General features: G+C 37.0%; 1 protein-coding gene across 2 annotated transcripts in view; it reads right to left on the bottom strand.

Annotated features, from left to right (window-relative positions):
* CSMD1 (CUB and Sushi multiple domains 1) overlaps positions 1 to 22,790 on the bottom strand; it is a 1,052,613-nt gene that overhangs the window by 354,651 nt on the left and 675,172 nt on the right. For both annotated transcript variants that reach the window (XM_058020501.1, XM_058020500.1), the window contains exon 7: positions 11,925 to 12,002. In XM_058020501.1, coding sequence (XP_057876484.1) covers positions 11,925 to 12,002 — 78 coding nt within the window. The remainder of the gene's footprint in view (positions 1 to 11,924; positions 12,003 to 22,790) is intronic.

Consider the following 22,790-nt stretch of genomic DNA (forward strand, 5'->3'; position numbering starts at 1 on the left):
CTGAACTAAATATAATTTTTCTGCTTTTACACTTTTACTGTTAAGGGAACCTTCCTATCTGACCACACAGGAGCCACATGCTGGCAGTCACGCTCCCACCACCGGAGACTTTAACTGCAGGACTGAAGCCCCTTCACAGCAGGCAGCTCCAGTGATCTGACAGGTTCCTGTGTCTCTCCCTGCACACCCCACTCTCACACAGTCAGACCACGTTTTCTCACTGGTTCAACCCCTGGTTTCCCACAAAAGAGTCTCAGACCTGGATCCTTAAAATAATCTAATCATGGTGCAACAACAGAATAACAGCTCAAGCTGGTGCCTCTGAGGAGGAACCCCAAAAAAAGGAAACCCCAGGGCTTTTATACCCTCACAGTCCAAGTTCTGGACTCTTTCAGCAGAGTCTTCAGCATATCTCTGAGTGTCTGGTCCCCTGGCGGGGCCACAGGTCCCCATGTCCTTTATTTGTGAATTTTATTTGCCCAGTTTTTGGGCTGCACCACCAGAGCTCCACCTGCAGCTCGAGCTACGTCTTGCTTACCTGCTACTGGCACTGAATGGATTCCTCAATATTTACTATATTAATTCCTTCACCAAGAGAGGCTTTCTCCTTATCATTATCCCCTGTTACCTCTAGTTTTAATGTATTGCTCAGAAAGCTTATGAGTGCCTCTCCCATATAGTGTCAGCAGGAGACAGCAAAACTCAAGAAGAGAACAGAATTGCAAGGCTTGAGGCAACGTCTGCCAACAAAATGAGTGTCAAAGAGTCTACTGAAGAGTTTGCGCTACTCAAAGAATATGAAAAAATAAGCAGCAAAGAAGGAAAAAGAGAGTGTATTCTCTTACCCCAGCACACAGTGAAACAAAGTGACTGTTTACTCGGGAGAATGATGGGAATCTGGACCTTGTTTATCTACTTCTGTGTGAAAGTTTTATACATATGAAAGCTTGTACATGTAAGTGAGGAAATAATGCAAACACTAGACTTCTGACTGCAGCAAACGATCCTGTGCTGACACAGTTAGTTCACACTAACTTTTTATTGTACTTTTATTAAACTCCAAATAAAACTTTACAAAAAAATGATTAGTCTTTTTTTTCTTATTCCTTTATTCTATATATATGCTTTACTGGTTCGCTTAAAAGGTACATTTTGATTTCCCATGCTTTTAGCTGATAAATGTCTGTGACACTCATCCTGAATATCTCACTCATTGGGAATATTTCAGATCATCAGTGAGGTTGCATATTACTTCTCTAAAGACTGAAGTAGTTATGTCTAAATATGTATTTTAGGCAAGAGACTTCAGCGGATGGCAAAACAGGAACAAAGAACAGGTAAATATTATTGGCAATATTCTAGGCAGGGTTGAGGTTTTCCATTTCTTTGAAGTTTCTCAGAAATATATTTTTTTTATTTTTTCCTTTCACTTGTATATAACTATAAAACAGAGTCAGTTGGGGCTTAAATTTTCTTTTTCAGGCATCTGCCTTGTATTTCTTTATTCTTGTTTTAAAGATATTAAATTGAAATAATTGTTCATTCATCTCATTCACTTTTGAGAGAGCCACAAAGAAAACACAGTTCTCCACACTAAAAAAAAAAAAAAAAAAAAAAGAAAAAAACAACAACAACAGCAACAAAAAAAAAAAAAAAAAAAAAAAAAACCCAAACCAAAAAAAAACCAAAAAAACCCCAAAAATCACTTTTTCCATGGGAATATTCTAGCACCACCTTCAAAAAGTGACCTTTGTGTCAAAGATGTGCATTTTGCTCTTCCATCACCTAGTAAAAATGGCCAAGTAGGAGTCCTTTGGTAAACAGTAATTCAAGATGATTGAAAGAAACATGTTTAAGCAATACATCCCAAATACATGCCAAATTTAACAAAACCTAGCACTCTTTAGTGGGATGTGCCTGTAGAACTCTCCACTTCTAGTGATCAATGAATATCCAGAGAGCTAATCTTTTCTTGCACAGTCATCTACTCTTTTTCTTCCAGACCTTCCTGAGTGGGAACCCAGTGCCTTATTCAAATACAGAGGGAACAAGATCTGGATTTAAATGGCAAGAGTCAGACTGTTTGAGAGTAATTACAGAATTTCAAAAGAAAGGGGAAAAAAAGTATGAAAAAGAAAGAGTGACATAGCTAGAAAAAGCCTGAACACCGCATAAACACTGTTCAATGGCAGACACAACTCTGATGTTTTATCAACATTGTTTTTGTCCCAAATATGAAACACGGCATCGTATGGGCTGCTCTGAACAAAACTAAAATGCCATACATACAGTAAGACAAGAAGCAATGGCTTCTTGAATAAGAACTGAAAAACTGAAAAATAAGAATAAGAACTGAAAGACTGAAAAACAGAAAAAAAAATAATTCAAGCAAACCTGACTGAAATTGAGGACATTTTCTAGTTTTTTATAACAACAGTGGTGTGGGATTCAAGCTCTACCTCTCCAAAATGTCTTATTCTCTGTCAAACCAAGCCCATCTTACACATTAGCACTTCTCCTTGAGGATTACACCAGAAATGACTATCATTTATTGGTTTTAAGTGCTTTTGAACTTTCATACTCTAAACTGTGGATTAATTTTTTAGTATATTCCATAGATACAAGAGAACAATATACAAGCAGATGGCACTGCTTCATGCTATATTTTTAATCTCAACGTAAGTGCTTTTCATTTCAGCCTCTGATGTTCTGGACTGCAGATGCATTTGCAGACTACTGAAAACCAGGTCTGGTAGAATTGAGAAAGGAATGTGACTTCTCAGTACAAATCAGGTTTACCATACAACTTCAGACACATGAAAGAAAAGCTGATATGTCAATAAAAAGTTGCTTCTTGAATAAAATATGTCACATAAAATGCTGGCTTAGAAAAGCCAGACTGTTTTGCTCTTGTTAATTTGTTAATTCACTGAGTTCAGTTAATTCAGAGTTCAGTTTGAAAGTGTTAAACTAGGGAAGATATGCACATTTTTTTGACATATCTTTTGTTTATGCAGGAGAACCTCTTTCATGTTAGAAGCCTGAAGCTGAAAATACTGTGACAGTGAAGACAGAAATCAAACAAGTGCTTGTATTATCAGAAGCTATGTGGACTTTGAGATAAACTTATTTCTTGATGCCATCATGTGTATTAAAACATCATGGGTGTTAAAACTTAAACTTTGATATATGAAAAATTGATCTTGTCACTCTTACCAGAGTTCAGATGGTTTGTTTGATAAAAGCATACATATGAGCCAGAGCACCCCACCTACAGTCCCTTCTTTTTCAATTATGCCAATGTAAAAAAACACAGCCAGATGCTTCAGGATTTTTCGGGATTTTTCTTTGCATTTCGTTTTAAAAAAATAAGTAGCTGAGTAACCTTATTGCTTGCTTGTTTGTTTAAGAACAAACAATTTGTTCTATTGATTTAAGTGGCAGAACATATGCTGAATAATCCTCTCCCCATAGCAACTAGTCCTTTCCTGCCAAAAGTAAGCCAATGTATTTATTTCAATTTTAATTCCTTCTTGTTGTGTTCATTCCCATCCCAAAAATATTTCAAGCTCCCAAATGAACATTATTGAGGAAATTAATATATAGGGTTATATAAATTTTTGCTTCCCTTTTTCAAAGTGAAGAAGGAGTAGTGGACACAAACTGCTCTGAAGCTCATAAATTAGCTGTCACTGAACAAAACTTCCCTGTTCCAAACAGATATGACACCAGTCCTTCACAGTTCTGCTCAGAAGAGCTGCAGCAACAGACACATTCCAGGGTGACGGGCTAACAACAGACAGCGACATACTGCACCAACACAGTGAAAATATTTTCCAAAGTGTTTCATAATGTAGACAACATATTCTGAAAAAAGAAAATAGTCCAAGACCTTCTATCAGATTCTGAAGATGTTCTCCCACAATGAGGATTTAGAAGATCGGGATCTCAACAAATACACAAGTTCAGTATGAGCCTCTGTGGAAAGTGGAAATCTTGCAGGAGGTGGGAAGTCTGTGCCTCTTCCAAAGGACTTGACAGTAAGGGTTTCTGTATTCTGCAGCATACCTTCACTGCATAGACCACTGTCATAATTCTTTCTTTAATTAAAGCTGTTTCCATGTTTTTTAAGTTCTAGAAATCTGCATTCACCCACCCACAAATTCTAAATACCTTGATAATTTAAATGCATTATTTCAATCTACACAGACTTCACTTTGCCAGCCTATTTACTGTCCACATCTATATTTTTAACAGAGCTGTATAGAGAACTTAAGCCAAGGAAATTATATAAAAGTATTAAAGTATATATTTATATTTTGCATGAATATTTATACAGAATTGTAATTGCTGAAAGCAAGTTGCTTATTTTTAAGTCTTTGACTTTGAAAATACAAAACTGAATGTCAGTTTAGCCTACAGTATGAACATTCACTTTGAATAATCAGTAACATTCTATAATTGTATATGAAAATTAGTTAATGGCAGTTTCAGCTTCCTAGCTGGATAACAATTCATTTTAACCATCCATAACTCAATCAGATTACACCTTGTTTTACATATTTTAATAGAAGCTTTCTTCTGGTTATTTTACGAATTATATATGCAAATTATGTATTAAATAATTGATGAAGCACCTTGTTTTGCTTGTAGCTATAAGGAATGCTTTTCTTCACAAATATATTTAGGCAGTAGTTCTTTTCCCAGCAAGATTTTTGCATAGTATTTTAAAAGATATTTAAACTCCTGCCGTGATGAGGGCTTATTTAGAAACACCAAGTATAATTTAGTAACCTGATTTATGAAGCCATTTATACAATATAGTGAAATAGCATTGCAGAATAATTTCATTGCATAGGGATACCAATCTTCTCTGAAAATCCCAAACTCTGTAACTCTTGGGAAACTCTGTATTATTACAGTCTATGATAGGACAAAGTATATCACGGTAATTAGCCTTCCTATTTTATTAATGCTTTATAAAACAGTTAGAGGTTAATCCAGCAGTTATTTTTTCCTACTGCCCAACTTCATACCCTAATACTCGGTAACAAGGGGAAATAGAGTCATTAATCTTTTACTAGGCATGTGGTAAATGGTGTAATGGAATATTAAGTATTATGCATTATTTACAATTATATGTATGTATGTGGGTAGGTATACATAGACATATATAACTATCCCTTCACCTTTTGTATAAAAGCGCCAGTGTTTTAAATGTTACTTCCCTCTTTTCTTTAGCTGAACAACTAACATGTGCTCAAGTATTTCTGTAAAAAGACTTTTTAAAATAAAATTGGATATTGGCAGACAGGCTAGGCCCAAAAGATCTTATATACTTAAGACTTGTTTTTCCTAACCTTGTAAGTACTACATTAGTAAGTTATAAACAATCCTTTCTCTCATTTGAAGACATGCACAATATAAATGCAAATTTGAAAATTGCTCTCTTTTTCAAGCTGTGAGATTTGAACAAATGAAAAATAACTTTCATGATTGAAAAGGCTGGAGCGCTCATGATACTGTGTGGACGCCTAAAAATGAGAATCATTTCAGTGTCTGTAAATTATTATAACACAATATGACACATAAGCACAGAGTAACTTCCCCTGCCAACACTGAGATCTTCAGAGAGAACTACAGAAACAAGTGAGAAAGAGGCACCTTCATATTGATCTTAGAACTCAACATTTTTCCTCTGACAAATCTCAATCTTAAATATATGTGTTTCAGATGCCTCCATTTTCCTCATGAAAGAAAGAATATACCTGCTACTGAACACAGAAAATGCTGAAGAGATGTTCACTAAGGTCTGAAAAGAGCCACAGATGAAGCCTATCAGTTTTCACCCTTGTGTTGCAATGCTTCATGAAGAGCCTGGGAAACAGCACTCTTTGAAAACACTCTTTGATTTGTAAATGGAAATCCAAATTTCCACAATTAGGAATTTCTCTTTTTAAAGGACATAAAGCAGATAACACTATAAAATGCAATGCTAGCGAGTTTTCCTTCCAAAATTTAGTAAAGTATGTCTCTTGATATACAGGCATTCTTCTCTTGTCTCTGCTTTTTTTTTTTTTGGAACCTACAGCAAACTGATTACCTGAGTGTCAGAACAGGGTAAACAACACCCAACAATCTTGTTCAAAACACTTGCAAACACTACAGAGTGCCCCAGAATAAAAGCCCAACAGATGCCAACATTTTCCCATCTACTTTACTTGTGTTAGCTGGCAGCGAGACCAATTAAAAAGAGAGATTTATGTTACATTTATTTCTCCAGTGCTTTTAAATTCATGCTTCTTGAAAGGGCACAGGCCTTTGGAATTCTGCAGAACAAATGTACTTTCCAGCAGATTTTTTTTAGAAAAAATGATAAGGTCTCTCTACTTTTCCTAGTGTTCATATTTTATTTCTTTTACTATTTTTTAAATACAGCAACAAATAATATTTTAAATATTCAAAGCAAAAAACAGACTGAATATTGAGACCACTTGGGCATACAATATCCAAACTTAGGATCTTTTGATATCAACTGCCTGTAATTACGTGGGTAGCTTGTTTTGTATCATGTTTACTGGTGATCAATCCCATCACTGATAAAAAGTTTCTTAAACTAATGCAAGCATGAGATTTAATTAATGTAAAGTAATGTAGATTAGAGCATAATTTTAAAGAATGAAAGAGATTTGATATTGTATAGTTGGGATTTTTAAAATTTGAAACTGAGAACTATCAGAACAATGAATATATAACAATATTTTTATCATTATTTGATTCTGACATAGCCTGTAATAAATAGCATGTAAGATCCAAATTCAGTAAGAAATGGTTTTTCATATGTGAAGTCTCAACACAATACAAGCACAAAAAAACCCCGACAGAATTTTAGTGGAAATTTTTCTATTACATGTGCATTTTGAAAATAATAATATAGTACTCTTACATAGGTTTTCAGTGATCCTAAAATAATTTTGGAGAAATATACTAAAAAATTATTAAATAATAAGATATTTTGGGGAAGAAATTATAAGATAACTTAAATTTAAATATAATAACCAGAAATCAGTGTTTATATCAAGAGAAGATATAAACTTTATCTTTAAAATGTAGTAAGTAGCAATAATTTTTCCTTTTATATCTGAAATTTTTCATTACCTTCAGCAGTTGTCATATCTGTTTGTTGATTGCACATTGGTTTGCAGCTGGTTTCTATGTATTAATCAATTGATCAAAATATAAAAGTACTAAAATTAATTGATTTTTGCTAAGGTATAAGAACAAAACAGCCACAAAATTGCGCTATTAAATGCAACTATTCAGTCTAATATTGTCTTTCTTAGGGAAATACTCTTTCATTAAATGAAGAACAAAATTTGACTACTCTCCATATTTCTTCTTTCAAAGTACATTTACCAGTAGTCAAACATCAAGAAGATGAAATTGTAAGTTTATTTAAAATGTGAGGAATGTATTAGTAAACAACAAATTTTTATCCTAAAATTTTTAACTTTATGTTACAATGTCCTAATAAATTTTTCTCAGTTACCCAACAACAAAATAAATAATGACTGCTGTCATTCTTTCTTACACAGAATTAGCAGTGTAATCCAATTTTGGTATTAATCACTACAGTTTCAAGAGCATGTGCCATTAATTCAACTTAATGTGCTGCAACCAATCAATACTTAGTCTGTAAACTCATTTGTTCTTTGGCTCTACATCACAAAAATAATTGTTGTAAAGTAGCTCTTTTTATCATCTTCAGGGTGAAGAACTGTTTAGGTAAACTGTGTAACTCAAGTTTCAGAGGATGCATTAATCTTACACTAAAATCATGATCTTCAAAGTATTTAACATGGATTTTCCTAATATTCTAAAATACATTTTCAAATAATACTACAGAAGCCTGAAATTGCTTTTGTGAAGTATAAGAGTTTTTTACTTAATGAATACTTAGAGAATTTACACTTCATAAAACACAGTAGTTCACACGCACCATATTGTACAGTGATGTCAGGTCACTAAATATTCAGTAATTACTATGAAATGCTAACAGGGTTCAATACGAATGCCATATTTTTTAATGAATCACTGTCTGTTAATCTCTGTCGCTGTTTCAGGCTGTGGACATTCCTTGCAGTTTGCTGTGTCATATGGCAAGCAAGTCACCACGCCACCCTTTGACATGAGCAAACCCAGGAAATCAGCTCTCCCAGGCACTTCTTTCTCACTGCTGCCTTCCCCTCCTGGCATCACTGCACTGGCAGATTTGTACACACCACATAAACTGTATAATCATTTGCAGTTTTCACCTGATATGATGTGTCTCACCTCACTGAACTTCCTTGGCATTTTTACTGTGAGCTTGATGCATCCCTGTGCTGCATCCTCCTGCTGCTGAGGAGATGTGGAAGTGTGAGGCTGCCCTGTGGCTGCAGCAGGAGGGTGATGGCATTAGGGGCTTCTGGGGCAGTCTGCTCTCCTAACCCTTCTCTGGTTTTGGGCTGAAGAGGGCACAAAGATTTGCAGAGGTGCTAATTAGCAGGTCTGCAGTTACGGCCCTGCCTTCCCAGTATTCTGTGAACTGGTGTCCTGAAGATTTGTATTCACTTGTTATCCTTTGCACATAGCATGACTAGCAGTAACTGCCTGGTATGTACACTTTAAGAGATAAAATATAAGGATCTTATATTTGACAAAGAAATGAGACCTTTATAAGGACTATGGCAGCCCAGTTTTGGTCTTTCCTTGCAGCTCTCTTCATTAGGGCTCTCCTCTTGGATGTACAGGATTCTCCTGCACAGTCTCTCTACTGTAAAGCTAATGCTCAATGTGTTTAGAGATGATAATCACCCTCTGAGAGATTTGCTGGACAGAAATAATGCCATGAAAGCACTCTCATACAAGAGGCAGCAATAAGAATTTTATTTTTATTTAATCAGTCACTATGAAACTATAGTCATAGCAGTTTTAGAAATGGCCAAATCTATTAGGGACACAGAGTCTGCAGGTTTTCATGTTAGAATGAGTGAAGAAGGCAAGATGGATTTTTGGGAATATAGCATATATATCAGAATGATAACAAAAGTGGGTAGGCAACTAATCAGATGGACACCAACAGATGTAATTTGATTTGATTTCCCTAAGCAGTTTCATAAAATACAATTCTGCCCTTGCTCTTATGAGAGATCAGCTTCAGATGACCCTTGATTTACCTTCAAAGGTAAATATACTGACTGGATTTGGCCAGTGTTTGTGGCAGCTCAAGCACTTAGAGCTGTGTAAACTGCCTGTCCCATGTGCCTTTACCCAGTTTACTCTTTCACACCTTTGCCAAGTGCAGTACTGTATTTTACTTCAATTATCTTTCCCATCCTTTTCCCATTTCCTTGCATAATTTAATCACAATTCTGCTGCATCTGGCCCACTGCTAGAGACTACTACCTATCAGGACTATCTGGCAAAAAACTAACTTGATAAGTTTCTTTTGGGTGTATCAAAGAAGAAAAAAACAAAACAAAACAAAACAAAACAAAATAAACAAAACTACTGGAAAAAAAAAAACACAAAGGAAAAAAAACACAAAAAACCCCAACCCAACCCCATGAAAACAAACAAAAAAAAAAACCACACATAAAAGCCAAACCAAAACAAAAAGCAACGGCAAAGCCCTCTTGTTTCCCTGGGAAATGCTGCAATATATAAGGAATTTTCTTTCCAATATAGAGGCACCTTCATCTGAAAGCCATGCTTTGGTACCTGACTCTTTATAAAGGATGGAATATCTGAAAGAAAGTATCCTGGAATCCAGACAGGTCCAAAAGGAGGAGAGAGAGCTCTGACTGTACATGACTGAAATACTAAAATGACATTCTGCATTCTATGAGGAATCATCAGTAATGTTATTATCATTGGTAACACTGATAACATTTTCTATATAAATCCTAAAAGGCTGTTGCCTCTGTGAAATGGTTTTTGAACCAGCTGCTTGTAGTTTCTGCCTGGGAGGAAGAGCTGTGGGAAAGCTACAGGTCCTGGGATGCACAGGATATGCTCTCACAGCATTTGGTGTGATGATATTTGCATTTCATTTACCCCCTATAAGCCAAAAAGCCAAAACTAAGCTCTCTGCTTTATAGAGAGAGAATATTTAAAAGATCTAACATACAAAAACAGTGAGAGGTGTTGGTATATAATATATATTTTTTTTAAATATTCTATTTGGCATCAAATTATAATATCCATTCTTATAATTTCTCTGGAGTCAAATCCCCAATTGTCTTTTCTGTCTGCGTAAGTACAGGTAAGATAAATGCTTAAATACTTAAAGCTTACATCAGAAAGAGCATCAAAATACATTTGAATCCAACTTATTGTATTTTACTCTTATAATTTTTAAAAGATTTATATATATGAAAGTAATGGTAATAACATCAATGCACTTCTTAGATTTATATTGGAAAGTTAGACATGATAATAAGGTATTACAAGTGAAAACACAAAGAAAAAAAAAACAATTTTCACTGAGGTAAACAACAGACTGCCGTATAATAATTTCTTCCATAGCTGTCATACTTCCACTTTCCATAACTACATGTGGTGTTTGACAGCATGTGTTCTGAGACCGTAAGCAGAGATCACACAGCTCCCAGAAGTAACTTATAAATAATGAAATTATCACCCATTCAGATACAGACACCAAAGAGATGGATCAACTTTTTCTGCTACATCTTGCATAAAAAGTTCCTTTTGAGTGCCTCAGCATCAATGTGCAATATTTTAAGCAGAAAATTCTCATTCCTCTTTTGTTCCAGTGAGCATACCAGAAACTCACTTTGCATTAAACAATGCACGACAGAAACACAGAGAATAAAACATATCCTCCAGACATCAGCTTTCAAGACACTCATTCTCTCTGCACTCGCAGAATGGCACATGAGGCAAACTCAGCAGAGGTTTCGCTTCATTGAGTTCGCTGTTATTACATGAGGAATTAATTTATCTGAATACATCTGAAACATTACATTAACACTTTTAATGAGTTCTGTGTGAATGCTGGCCTAACCTCTGGCTTTTTTGGTTTGAACTTTTTTTTTTTTTTGGGGGGGGGGGGTGGTGCTAAGGGGCCCTCAGTTTTCAAAGTTCAAAAATATCCTCTTTTTCTCAATTCAAGACTGGCCTAATTAATGGAGAAAGAGCTCTCAGGATATTAGTCAGATTGCCAGTTCAGAGAAAGTGATGCTCAAAAAAACTAACAACCTCATAGTCCCATAGGTAGCATTTTGATTTTAGCTTTACACTTTACACAGGGAAAAAGGTGTAAAGGGACCAAACAGGTGTCATTCCAGAGTGCACTATGCATGCAATGAGGGGAAGTTGATGTTGTGACCTCCATCTTCTTGAGAAGCTGGGACTTATACCAGTTCTTAACTCCTGCTGTGCAAGACTGGAAAGAGGTGTTCACCAGACAGTGTGGCAAGATGAGAGAAGAATTTAGCTGTGATATTGAGTGAGGGGAAGGAAAAAAGATCACAAAGTATAAGTTTAGATACAGAAAATTCTCAGATACCTTCACTGTCCCCAGTATTGAACTGATGAAGTCTATATGGCAGTGTTCTGCCTGGATTTCCTAACTTGCCATGTGTCTCTGAATTCTAAATAATAAAATACACAAGAATACTGTGATATATAAAATGCAGTGGGGTTTCTACCTACCATATTTTTCAGAGTTTACACCAACCATATTCTGCTTTCTACCCTCAGCAGAGTATTATCAGTGGAGTTCTGATTCAGTGACAATTGAAAGCATAATAGCCATTTTATGACCATTGCATCCCAACATCTCTTTCTTTGATTTGTATATTTACAAGAATTCCAGAAGATATATGTAGTCACTAAAAATAAGGTTATAAACAACTTACAGACAGAATTTTTGTGGTTGCTGTCTTTGCTGGGCAACATCTTGACTCCTCTTGATTTCAGTTCAATTGCCTTTTTTACTGAGAAGATAAGCAAACAGAGATAAAATAATTAATTATTAAACCTCATTAAAAGCACATATAGCTTCAAAATCATGCATTAAAATAATACAAAGCTATATAGGAAACCTACAGCAGATTGAAATAACTGCAGCTTCTGGATAATCCAAATAAATTTTTGGTTTTATTTATTTTTACAACGAATATAACCATGTTCTTTATGAACAGATATTATCAGGATTGGCAATATTTTGGATTCAACTTTATATTCAAAGAAAAGAACAGCCTGTCCTAGTTACAAGTATGGATTTCCTGTATTTGCCATTCCATATAAGAAAATCTCAAACATTAAAAAAAATATTTCTTACATAGAATATACAGAACATTATCTACATATATTCAAGGACTACAAGCTTTCAATGTGATATCCACACCTGCTTTTGTTTGATTCACTTTTCATCAGGAGACATGTTTTTAATTCTGTTTCCCAATGAGATTAACACAGTGCGTTACATTATTTGGCTCACCTAAACCCTTTTGAATCTACAGGGCAATTTCAACTGAATTAGAAAGAAGAAAGAGAGTAAGAGCTCTCACAGGGGCAACGCTTTGTGAGAAAGAACAGATGCATCAGAGGTTTAATATCTTTTTTCTCTGTTTAGTCAGCTGAATGGCTGATAAACTCCCAGCCTATCCCTATTAAGTAGTTTGGGCACCATAGGTGGGATCAGGAGCCAAGTAGGAAGAGACGTGAGAAGACAGCAGTGCAGCTATACATTAAGGAAGACACAGGGAAGAATTTTAATTGTAATGGTAAGAGAAAAGGATAGAAATATAGGACACCTTCACAGGAAATTTATTAGTTCTGTGGGAACAAATTGAGCAATGGAAAGTAAAATCAGATGTAGAAAATAATTGCAGAACAAGCATGAACAATTCAAAACTATTGTGTCAAAAAACAATAGCAATTGCAAAATAGCTGATGACTAACTCTGTACCAGAATGCTAATGACAACATCAAGATGCATTTCAGTTACCAAAAATTACAAAAACCTGTAATCCTTCCCTGATTAATATTAAATACTTTTTTCTAGACCTTGCAGGGGCTAATAATCTCAAAATGCACTTATTTATCCAAGATACAAACAGAAACACAAATTCAACTCAAACATTTCTTACATGGAAGTAATTAGTAACTCACAGTAAATAAATTCATACCATAGAATGTAAGTTATACTTTTTGTCATTACATGGTATAAATGTTATAATTACTACAATATACACTGATCTGTATGTAAATATTTCTAAGTGAAGTGGTAGAAAGTTGTCTTTAAATACTGCATTAAAAATCATTTTTCCATTGTATTTATTTCTATGTTGTAACTTCAGAGGGAAGGTGGCTTTTCTTGACTACTGAAATTGAGCAAGTACTGCAGAAAGTACATTCTGTGCAAGTGCAGCCCTTCACGCCTAAATGAGGAAAACAGGTGTTCAAATGATGAAAGATGATTGAAACACAATTGTAGCTGAATAGTATGAAATGGTTATGATAGCAGTGTGGTGTTTTCTTCTAAGGCAGGAACTGTACATCATACAGAGACATCAGTGCAGACAATATTATCCCCAAGGCATTTTGGAAGGGCAAACTTTATGGATATGGTTTTATTTCGATTTGGAACCTAAGTTTCCAGACTTAGGTTCGAAAGTTTCCATCAAGTGCCACCTTAAGTTGTTTTTCAGGCTGTGTAACAAATCTGTTAAAACTATTCTATATTTAAAGGGAAATGAACAACACAGTTCTTGCAGAGAATATCTGGGATATTGTCAGGAGTTGTGGTCCCTCCAGCAGTATGAATTTCTCAATTTATTAATATCTGTGTTATGTAAAACCTGTGAGCAGTTTTTTGAGGATTCAGAACCCATACTGCTTACATGGATGAGTAATAAAAACATAGAGTTATAAGGCAATGGACAGAAAAAAAGAACTCTATTCCTCTTCTTCTATTTGTGCTGCGACACTATTTTAGAGTAAAAATTCCAATCATCACCAAAATTCTTTGTGACATTTCACTCTTAAGGGCGTTTGTTATACATGTTTGAAGAACACTTCATGTGAATGAGAAAAAATTATACTCACAAGCTTTATTTGAAATACAGAGGTCACAAACAAGAATGAAACAAGATGTTTTGACTAGATATATGAAAAACTTTTTGACTGTCATGAACTGAAACAGGTCCTGCAGTTTCTATCCTTGGATTTTTTTCAGATTTCAAGAAAAAGCCATTCTGTATCTTACTGAAAGAACATTAGGGAGGGGATGCACAAAATTAAGATCAGTCATCTAAATGTATGTTTTATGAAGAGAAATAGCTCACTCAAAGGGGTGATTCATCCCCTTCTAAGATAGACACAATGAATCCCTCTCTGGAGATGCCTTTTTCTCTCCACAAAACATAACAGAAACATATAATACTTGCTGAAGCTAGATCCCTACATTTTAGACAGCAGACATTACGTGTAACGAGTCTTTTTGTCCATAAAACTTTAACAGCTAAATGTAGTTCTCTAGGAGACAAATGTAGTTATCTGGGAGACATATGGACCCAAGATGTGAAATAAGATGGTTTGATATATGAAAAGCAAATTTTTGCTTTTTTTATTATTGAATGTGTAGGTTTTTGCATGTACCCGATAAGGTGTTTTATTGTAATTTTAAAAAGTATTAGGCAAGCATAGTTCCTAAAATAAAAACTATTCAATGTCTGAAAAAGAAACACAGACTACTGCATACTGTGGTTCAAGTGAACCAGTTCAACTCGTCTTGTAAATAAAAGAAATACTCTGAATTGGATGTTTTATAACAATTTGATTCCCATTTGAATAACTTTTCTGAGATACTTCTCTTTAACTTCCCCATTGCACCTTCATTAGAAAGGTTTTCCTGATTTCAAGGATGATTTTCCATTTGAAAGCACAAAAAGAGGAATGAGTTTACATTAATAAAGTTAGAACTGAACAGCACTTTCCAACTTTTAAATGATTACTTTTAAAAATCTGCACAGCTTTCTGCTTGCTTCACTTAAACATCCAGTTAAGCTTAGTTAATTAGCTTACTTCACCTTTTCTGTTTATCATATCTTCAAGAGTCTTTTGGAGATGAGTTACCTACTGTCGTGATTTGACCGGAAATGGGACATCTGGGATATGTTGTTTTTGCAGTGGTCACCAATGGGTGTTCGGATTTTAAGATGAGCACCTGGTTTGACCAGTGGGGCACTGGATCCGCCTCAGAGACCACAAACCACGGAGTTAAAAGCAGGGCACTTTTGCTACAGAGCCCTCTTTGGATTTCCGGCGGGAAGGAGTTGGGTCTCTCCCCCGGCCCAGTTGCTGCTGGGCTGGGGGAGGGGAAAGCCACGTGGCCCATCTGCGGTAGGCCCGGATTCGGTGGAAGGGTGGGGGGGCACCGAGCGACCTGTTTACCCCCCCCCCCCCATCCCCCCTTTTGGAGACGGAGAGAGAATGCAGCCTGTGCTTGAACTGTTATCTTGAAACTTGATATCATGTGCTGGCAGCAGGGCTGGGAGGAGAAGGGGGGGGGCTGTGAGCAGCCCAGCCGCCTGGATGAGCTTTTAACTCTTGTGGGTAATGAGAACTTCACCGAACATTACCTTTCCTAGGAAAGGGATAAGAGTGGAGGATGAAGGAAGAAATAGGCCAGTAAGGGGGTCTGGCAAAGAGAAAGAGAGATGTTGAAGGAATGGGGGAAGATGGAGTGGCAATTTTGCTGGAATCTTTTGTTGCATATCCATGGACTGTTTCCTGGTGATACAGAGGCTGCATTGCAGGGGGAAGCGGAGGCTCAGAGCCAAGAGAGTTCGGTGTTGAGACCCCTCGGCCCCAGGGGGTATAGAAGAAATGGGGGGGGACAAAGGTCCCAGAGATGAGACTGTGCTCTGCTTGGAACAAGACGAGGCATCTTTAAAAGGTCCACCCTGAAAGCAGGCCTCTGCCCCATCCCCTGCCTGGTGGTGAGAGCACCTTGGCATGGAAAGGAGATGTCACGAGATAGCAGGACTCCGGGCAGTGCTAATTGTGACAAGAAGTCCGTGGCACAAGGAAGGACTCAGTCTACTCTTCATGAGCTGAAGATTTGATTTTCTAAAGGGTGGTGCCAGAGTGTGGATAATTTTGGGAAATGTAAATGTACTGGGGATCTGGTAGGAGGAGGAGGGGGAAGTGTTTCTGTGTAGTTTTCATTTTCCTTGTGGTTTTTTTTTTTCCCCTTTGTGGTTTAGTTTTTTGTAGTTTAGTTAATAAAGTTTTTTTTTCTTTTTCCTTAAGCAGGAGCCTGCTTTGCTTATTTCCGGGTACCACCTCACAGCAGATGCCAGGGAGAGGGAATTTTCATGGGGGCACTGGCATTGTGCCAGTGTCAAACCATAACACCTACTTAGGGAAGAGGGCAGAGAGCTGAGTGCTGGAAGTCTTTGAAAATCTTATCAGAGTACTGGAAAGCACCAGTGGTATTCCTTAAACTTTTGCTACAGCTGAAACAAACTCATCCATGAAAGGAATATATGCCTGGTCTTATCTGAATGGATCATGCAAGTAAAAATTTTAGGTTGTAAATCTTCATTCAAATCTACTGTGACTTTCAAGCAGCTCTTAGTTTCTGACATATCTGAACATGTGTGAAGACAATACATTTTATCCCAGACTTCAGTGACATAATATGCTTTTCCCCTATTATCCAAATACATGAGTATCTTGCTGATTTTTCTTCCTGCATGAAATAGCCTCCAAGACCTCAAATACTGGCTACCACTCAAAGCTAAAATATTCTGACATCATCTGTTGGTACTTCCTCAAGCTGCTCTGCTGCTGCTCCGCTGAGTTCAGCTCTTGGCTGCCCTTCACTGCAGATATTTCCTAGTACAGGTATTTGAAGGTGAAGAGGAACGGCATATTGCCCAGGGTCTGGTGATCATAAGAAGCACCTTTCCTGTCCAGTCTGAAGCTCTATGTCACTATAAGGAATATATATAGATATATTTGAATGGTTCTCTGGTTTTGTTATAGCAAAGGAAGCACCCAAATATTTTCTGTATTTTTTGCATATGTTACATATCTTTTACAAATATTTACACTTGGCTTTAAATATTTTGCAGAGTTCAGTAAAAAAGTGTGTTTGCAAGAACATTCATAAAATTATTCTTGAAGGAACTTAGCAAATTTATCTCAGTACAATACATAATTAATCTATTTCCTTTTGCTTCACTTTCACTGTTATTTTCTTCAATATGAGTAACCCTGTTGTAAAAGAAAATATTTTCTTAATTCAGATTGAAGAGTCCACTTCAGTGCTCTGTTCGCTTTGCCCTGGTGCCTAATCTTTCCACACTCTCCTCCAAAGACATAATTACGAGAACAGTACCTTTTTTTGACCCTGAAATAAATAAGCTACAGCTTCACATTTAGCAGCATCAATGTTCTATCCAGATTATACTTTCTTTCTTATTGCTCAAAGTCATGTGAGATCAGTAAACACAGATAACAGTACGTTATCTCTTTCTAGGTTTTCTTCTGCTTCACTATGGCCTGTTGCACTATGAATTCTTTCTAAAAGTTTTGTATTTATGAGAATAAGAAAAAAACAATCATTCTCAATCGTACTATTAACTTTAGTTTATTAAGGGAATTCTATAATAATTTTGTTGATAAAACAACATCCCACACTCAATAAGTGTGGATGCTTCCACCAGGGAGCATCTTAAGATTTTCCTCTCAGCTGCCCACTTGACTTTTTGCAGAAGCATCACAGCCTTCCATAGAATCTCTAGTTTAAATGAATTCATTGGAATATTCATCCCTTTTCTGTTTCTCTATTTCCTGCCTGAAGAGTATTCCATCAAATACACTCTCCCAGTGTTTCTGTCACTAACAGCTTTCAAAATCTTCCCTGCTAATCAGTATTATAACTCCAGAGAGCTTCACAGCAGGCACAAATGTTTCTCCTATATGGCTACCTGTAAAAGCTGTAGGTTCATGATCAGTTGGCTTCCTTGTTCCATCAATTCAGCAAAGTAGTGCCTGTCACTATCAGACCTTCCACCTGCTCCCTATGCTGGAAATCTCTGCATGCAGTACTAGTGAATAAATGGCACCAAGATAAATTGGTGTCACAGTAGATTTTTACACAAATCTTTCTCATTCTATTTGTATAAACTGACACAGGTTCTGCAGGTTTAAAAAGAAGCACAGCCATTTGTTTTCCATTAACCTTCTCTATGTCTCCTAGCTGGCCCCTTGCCCTGATGGACTGCCTTAGCTACTTTGTGCTTTCAATGCATGATATATCATAATAAAACCGGTCCAGCAGGCATCAAGTCTTCAATGACTATGGGGGCTTGACTAAATACATGTATTTTAAATATATGTATGGCAGTGATCTCTGTATTGTATTGCCCTGATCCTAGTTATTGTAAATGGGCTGCAGCTGTGATGTCCTTGATTGGGCAGCAGCTGTAGCCCATGGAGGTAGCCGGGGTAAAAGGGGGTGTGGCATTCAGAGAGGGCTGGAGAGGGGCCCCTGGTAGAGAAGCAAGAGCAATGCTGCTGTGAAGATTGCAACACCTGGTGGCCCCGATGTGGTGGAGAACATGCAGCCACAAGGAACATCGAGAGACGGTATGGGACCCCCTGATATGATAGAAGAGAGGACAGCTGAGGGCTGTGGTAGCCAGAGAGCTGGGACTTCAGACTATAATGTGGCCTTTGAATCAAGGAGCTGTAACAGCAGAAAGCTGTGAGAATATGGCCTTTGAGGAAAAGAGCCTTGGAACATCTAGGGATTTGTATGACAGCTGAGAGCTGTGGCAGCCTGAGAGCTGGGACAAAAGATCCAGGGATAAGTATATATTGCGGAGCCCCTGGAAGAGAAGCAAGAACAACACTGCTGTGAAGATTACAACAAATGACTGCAGATATTCCCCATAGTTCTGGAAAATTTTATCAATACAATTTAGTCTATGAATAAACAGCATTGCAGAACACACTGGGTAGTAGTGTCTAGGAACTGGCTCTAAAAGAAAATGAGAACCATTCAGTTCCTTGTTTGAATGCCACTTCAGCCATAGTCTTTTGAATAGTTTTAACTGAATGGCTGTTACTAAATTGGCATCTTCTTCGGGCTGATACAATGAGACAGGTACATCTTAGCCTTTTTAGCAACATTTTACTAGACACGTAAGAAAGAAGTATTACTGTGGCAGTACTGGAATATATAAGTGGTTCTATTAACCACAGAAAAGAATTGTCAAGAAAAATGGTGGATTATCTCCTTGTTAATGTTTTCATATCAAGACTGGTTTACTCTCTGGATAATAAAATTTAACAAAAATATATCTTTTTGTCTCAGGACCATTTAAAGGAAAAGTCCATTCAGCATCACTTAAGAGCTAGAAAATATCAGGGTTTTTTTCTGGTTCATGATGTTATCAATTGCTTTTATTATTTTCTTTCTAAATATACTCTAAGTAACAATTCTAAAAGAAACCTCTGACTAAAAGTACCATGCATCAAGGAAACACTGCAAATTCTTTTCACTTATTTAAAACATAATTTCTAGCATTTTAAAGAATATGTGGAAAGGACAGGCATTTATAGGCAGACTTTGTGAGTTATGAAAATTAGTTGAAAGATCTAGCAATTGCAAGTTGATTTACATTATTTCACTCATGGTTTTCCATTAGCATACATTTATTTCAGCAGCCTCTATTATATTCATTGTTTGACTTCAGGATTATCTGTTTGTTAAATCCTGAATTACTGAATGTAATTAAACACAACAGATAAATAACTTGGGGTACATAATTATTAAAATACTTAATACCTTCTTGAACCTTGCTGAAAACTTGTGAAAAATAGAATACTTTATTTGAAGCACTCTATAACAGAGGCAAGAGTAAAAAAGTAAACACAGGCATTAATCATGTTTTGTTTTGGAAGCTTTCTTATTCTGTTCTACTTCTAGAAATTTTGAAATAAATATTTAACTTAAGCAGACCACTTTTAGCTGTATAGCTAAAGGTATTGTGGGGTTCTTTCCTCCTAAAAAGAAAGCAAAAAATATTTTAAAAAAATCCTTCTATTGTTCTGGCAATAAGCAAAAGCTAAGCAGGCATACTGTACATGCTGTAAATAGGCAAGAAAACGGGATTCTTTATGACACCTTTTAAGTCATTCTGTGTACATTGATAAGCTTTGTTTCTAGGAACTGCCAGGTTTTCATCTCCTAGTAAAGGATACTTCACCCCTGGGGAATTTACACATTTATGAAGCACTGGCATTAGACAAATCATATGCTCTGCAACTGCCACTGAATATGCAAAGGGAATTCATGTATTAGCATAGGTGAGGGTAGAGGAATTTAAAATAAAAAATAGTTCATAACTGAATGACTGCAACATCTTTCCCCCCCATGGCAATGCCATCAAGGCGCAAGGCAGAACAAGAGCTGCATCCAATGATATATATGGTGAGAGTTCATTTCCATGAGACCAATGTTGCTGGTATGGCAGATATGAAGAAGACAAGGCAGAGCGTGTCACTGCAATGTATTTTTTTTCTGGTGGTTTTCAGGGCTATTCAACACCATGCCTCCTTCTGAATAGAAACTCTGAAGCTAAAAAAAAATATTGCACAGGTAAACACAGAGAATTTGGGACATAAATATTTTTATTGATGAAATCAACATCAAAATACAAAAAATCAAATGAAAATGAGAACAGTTTGTCAAGTATTTTAATACTATATTTACTTGATGCATTAAGATGTGCTGTTCTAGTACAGTGCTAATTTTTTTTTACCAGTGAGATGGTTTTCTTGACCATGTAAAAAATGGGGCAATAAATATTGCTAAAAATGCAAGCTACAAAGATCTGAAAAAATGTCTGGACAAATTAATTATTCATAGCTTTATATCCAATTGGTAGTTCCAATATTTTAATGAAATAAATTATAATAATTTTGTTTGCCTGATGAAAGATCAAACAAAGGAAAGAAAATTAAATTGACTACTTGTTAGTATTAGTTTTGGCTGACTGGAAAAGGCCAAGTTACAGCAATAATATAGCTATGGTAAGATAATAATAAACATGATGTTAATTTGATATGAGGGGGAAAGAGTAATTAAAGTATCTGTATGCTAATTTTATGAAAAGTGTGATAATCAAAATTCTTACTAGGAAAAAAAAAATTATTATTCCATTGTTGCTCGAAGAGATGTGTTATGCTGCCTCCCATACTGATTTGCTTTCAAAAAGCCAGTGACACTGATAGATGTGCTAGGTTAGAGTGGAGATTTAACAGCAGATGGAAATGAAACTCCAAATAGGCCACTCCCCTTCCCCTCACCCTTTCCAGTAAGAGAAGGATAAAGACAAAGACTATGGCTTGAGATAATAAAAAGGAAAAAAAGCCATGGACACGCAGTAACAGCAACAATATCAATAACAAAAGTATAAAAAAAAAGAGAAGGCGCTTTACATGTTACAGGAGTTTGCCACCTTGACTTAGTTCTATGCGGCTGCCAGGAAAAAGACAGGATGGTGGATGCTCCCCATAGGTCATGTCCATGTAGCCCCTGAGATGAAGACAGGATGGTGGATGCTCCCTTTGGTTGACTCTCCCTGTCCTTGAGCCAAAAACAATGGGAGAGAATGGTGGACAAACCCCTGAAAGCCAAATTGTCTGTGTCATGCCACACTGCCAGTTCAGAAACTGGACTTGATTTAGCATGGCTGCTTCTGGCACTGGCGCTGCACCATGCTGGCTCTGCTGGGGTTTTGGCTCCACAACACAGCAGTTCTGCTTCTGTCAGCACCATGGCTTGGAGACACAGTGGCTTTATGTCTCCAAGCCACATCCAGAGAAACCGGACAGGGGTGAGCAGCACCAGCAGCAAAGAATGATCCCGACAGAGCCGATCCCAACAACCTCCCCAGTGGACAGGCAAAATGAGGTGCTTTTGGGGGTGCACTCAACCTTTTCTGGCCCCCAAAACCACCCCACCACCAATGATATGGCTGGTATAGAGCAGCAACCTTGCCCTGCCCACACAGATATAGGGCCTGCCTCCTCTGCAGCCAGGATAGTGAAGCAATAAAAAGCTCCCTTGTGCACACACACAGGATCACAGGGATATGGTGGTGGATGGGTGAGACAAATGCCACCTCTCCCTGGCCCTTCTGCAACCACTCCAGATATGTCACCACAGGTGCAGAAGAAGCACAGAGCGTCATGGGCAAGTGGGGGAACCAACACAGAGACCCAACCTCTACCCCAGCCTCCCCAGGGCTGTCTCTGGTGAGACCCAGTCCCAGGGGTTAGGGCACAGCTCACTCTAGGAGCTCTCCAGTCACTTCAGAGACCCAGGAGGGGCCCTACTTAGGGATACAGAGCTCATTGTGAAGTAAAAGGGAAGAGCATTTTGGTATTCCACAAGGATAATTATGGAGTATTTAGGGAAGGAACCAACACCAGGGAAAGGAATCGATTAAATTGGTACAAGAGGTGTGTGAGATCAGAAGAAATAGATTGTAATAGATTTATAATAAAATATTAAAATGTCAGAAATGTATTTTTGTATTGATTTTGAGCAGCAGCTTTTTGTGGGGGGGTAGGGGTGCTGCAGGGGTGGCTTCTGTGAAGAGCTGTCAGAAGCATCCCTCATGTCCAACAAAACCAAAACCAGGTGGTTCCAAGACGGACCTGCCACTAGCTAAGGCTGAGGCCATCAGCGATGG

Source organism: Melospiza georgiana, chromosome 3 (genome assembly GCF_028018845.1).
Source record: "Melospiza georgiana isolate bMelGeo1 chromosome 3, bMelGeo1.pri, whole genome shotgun sequence".
NCBI classification, from domain to species: Eukaryota; Metazoa; Chordata; class Aves; order Passeriformes; family Passerellidae; genus Melospiza; species Melospiza georgiana.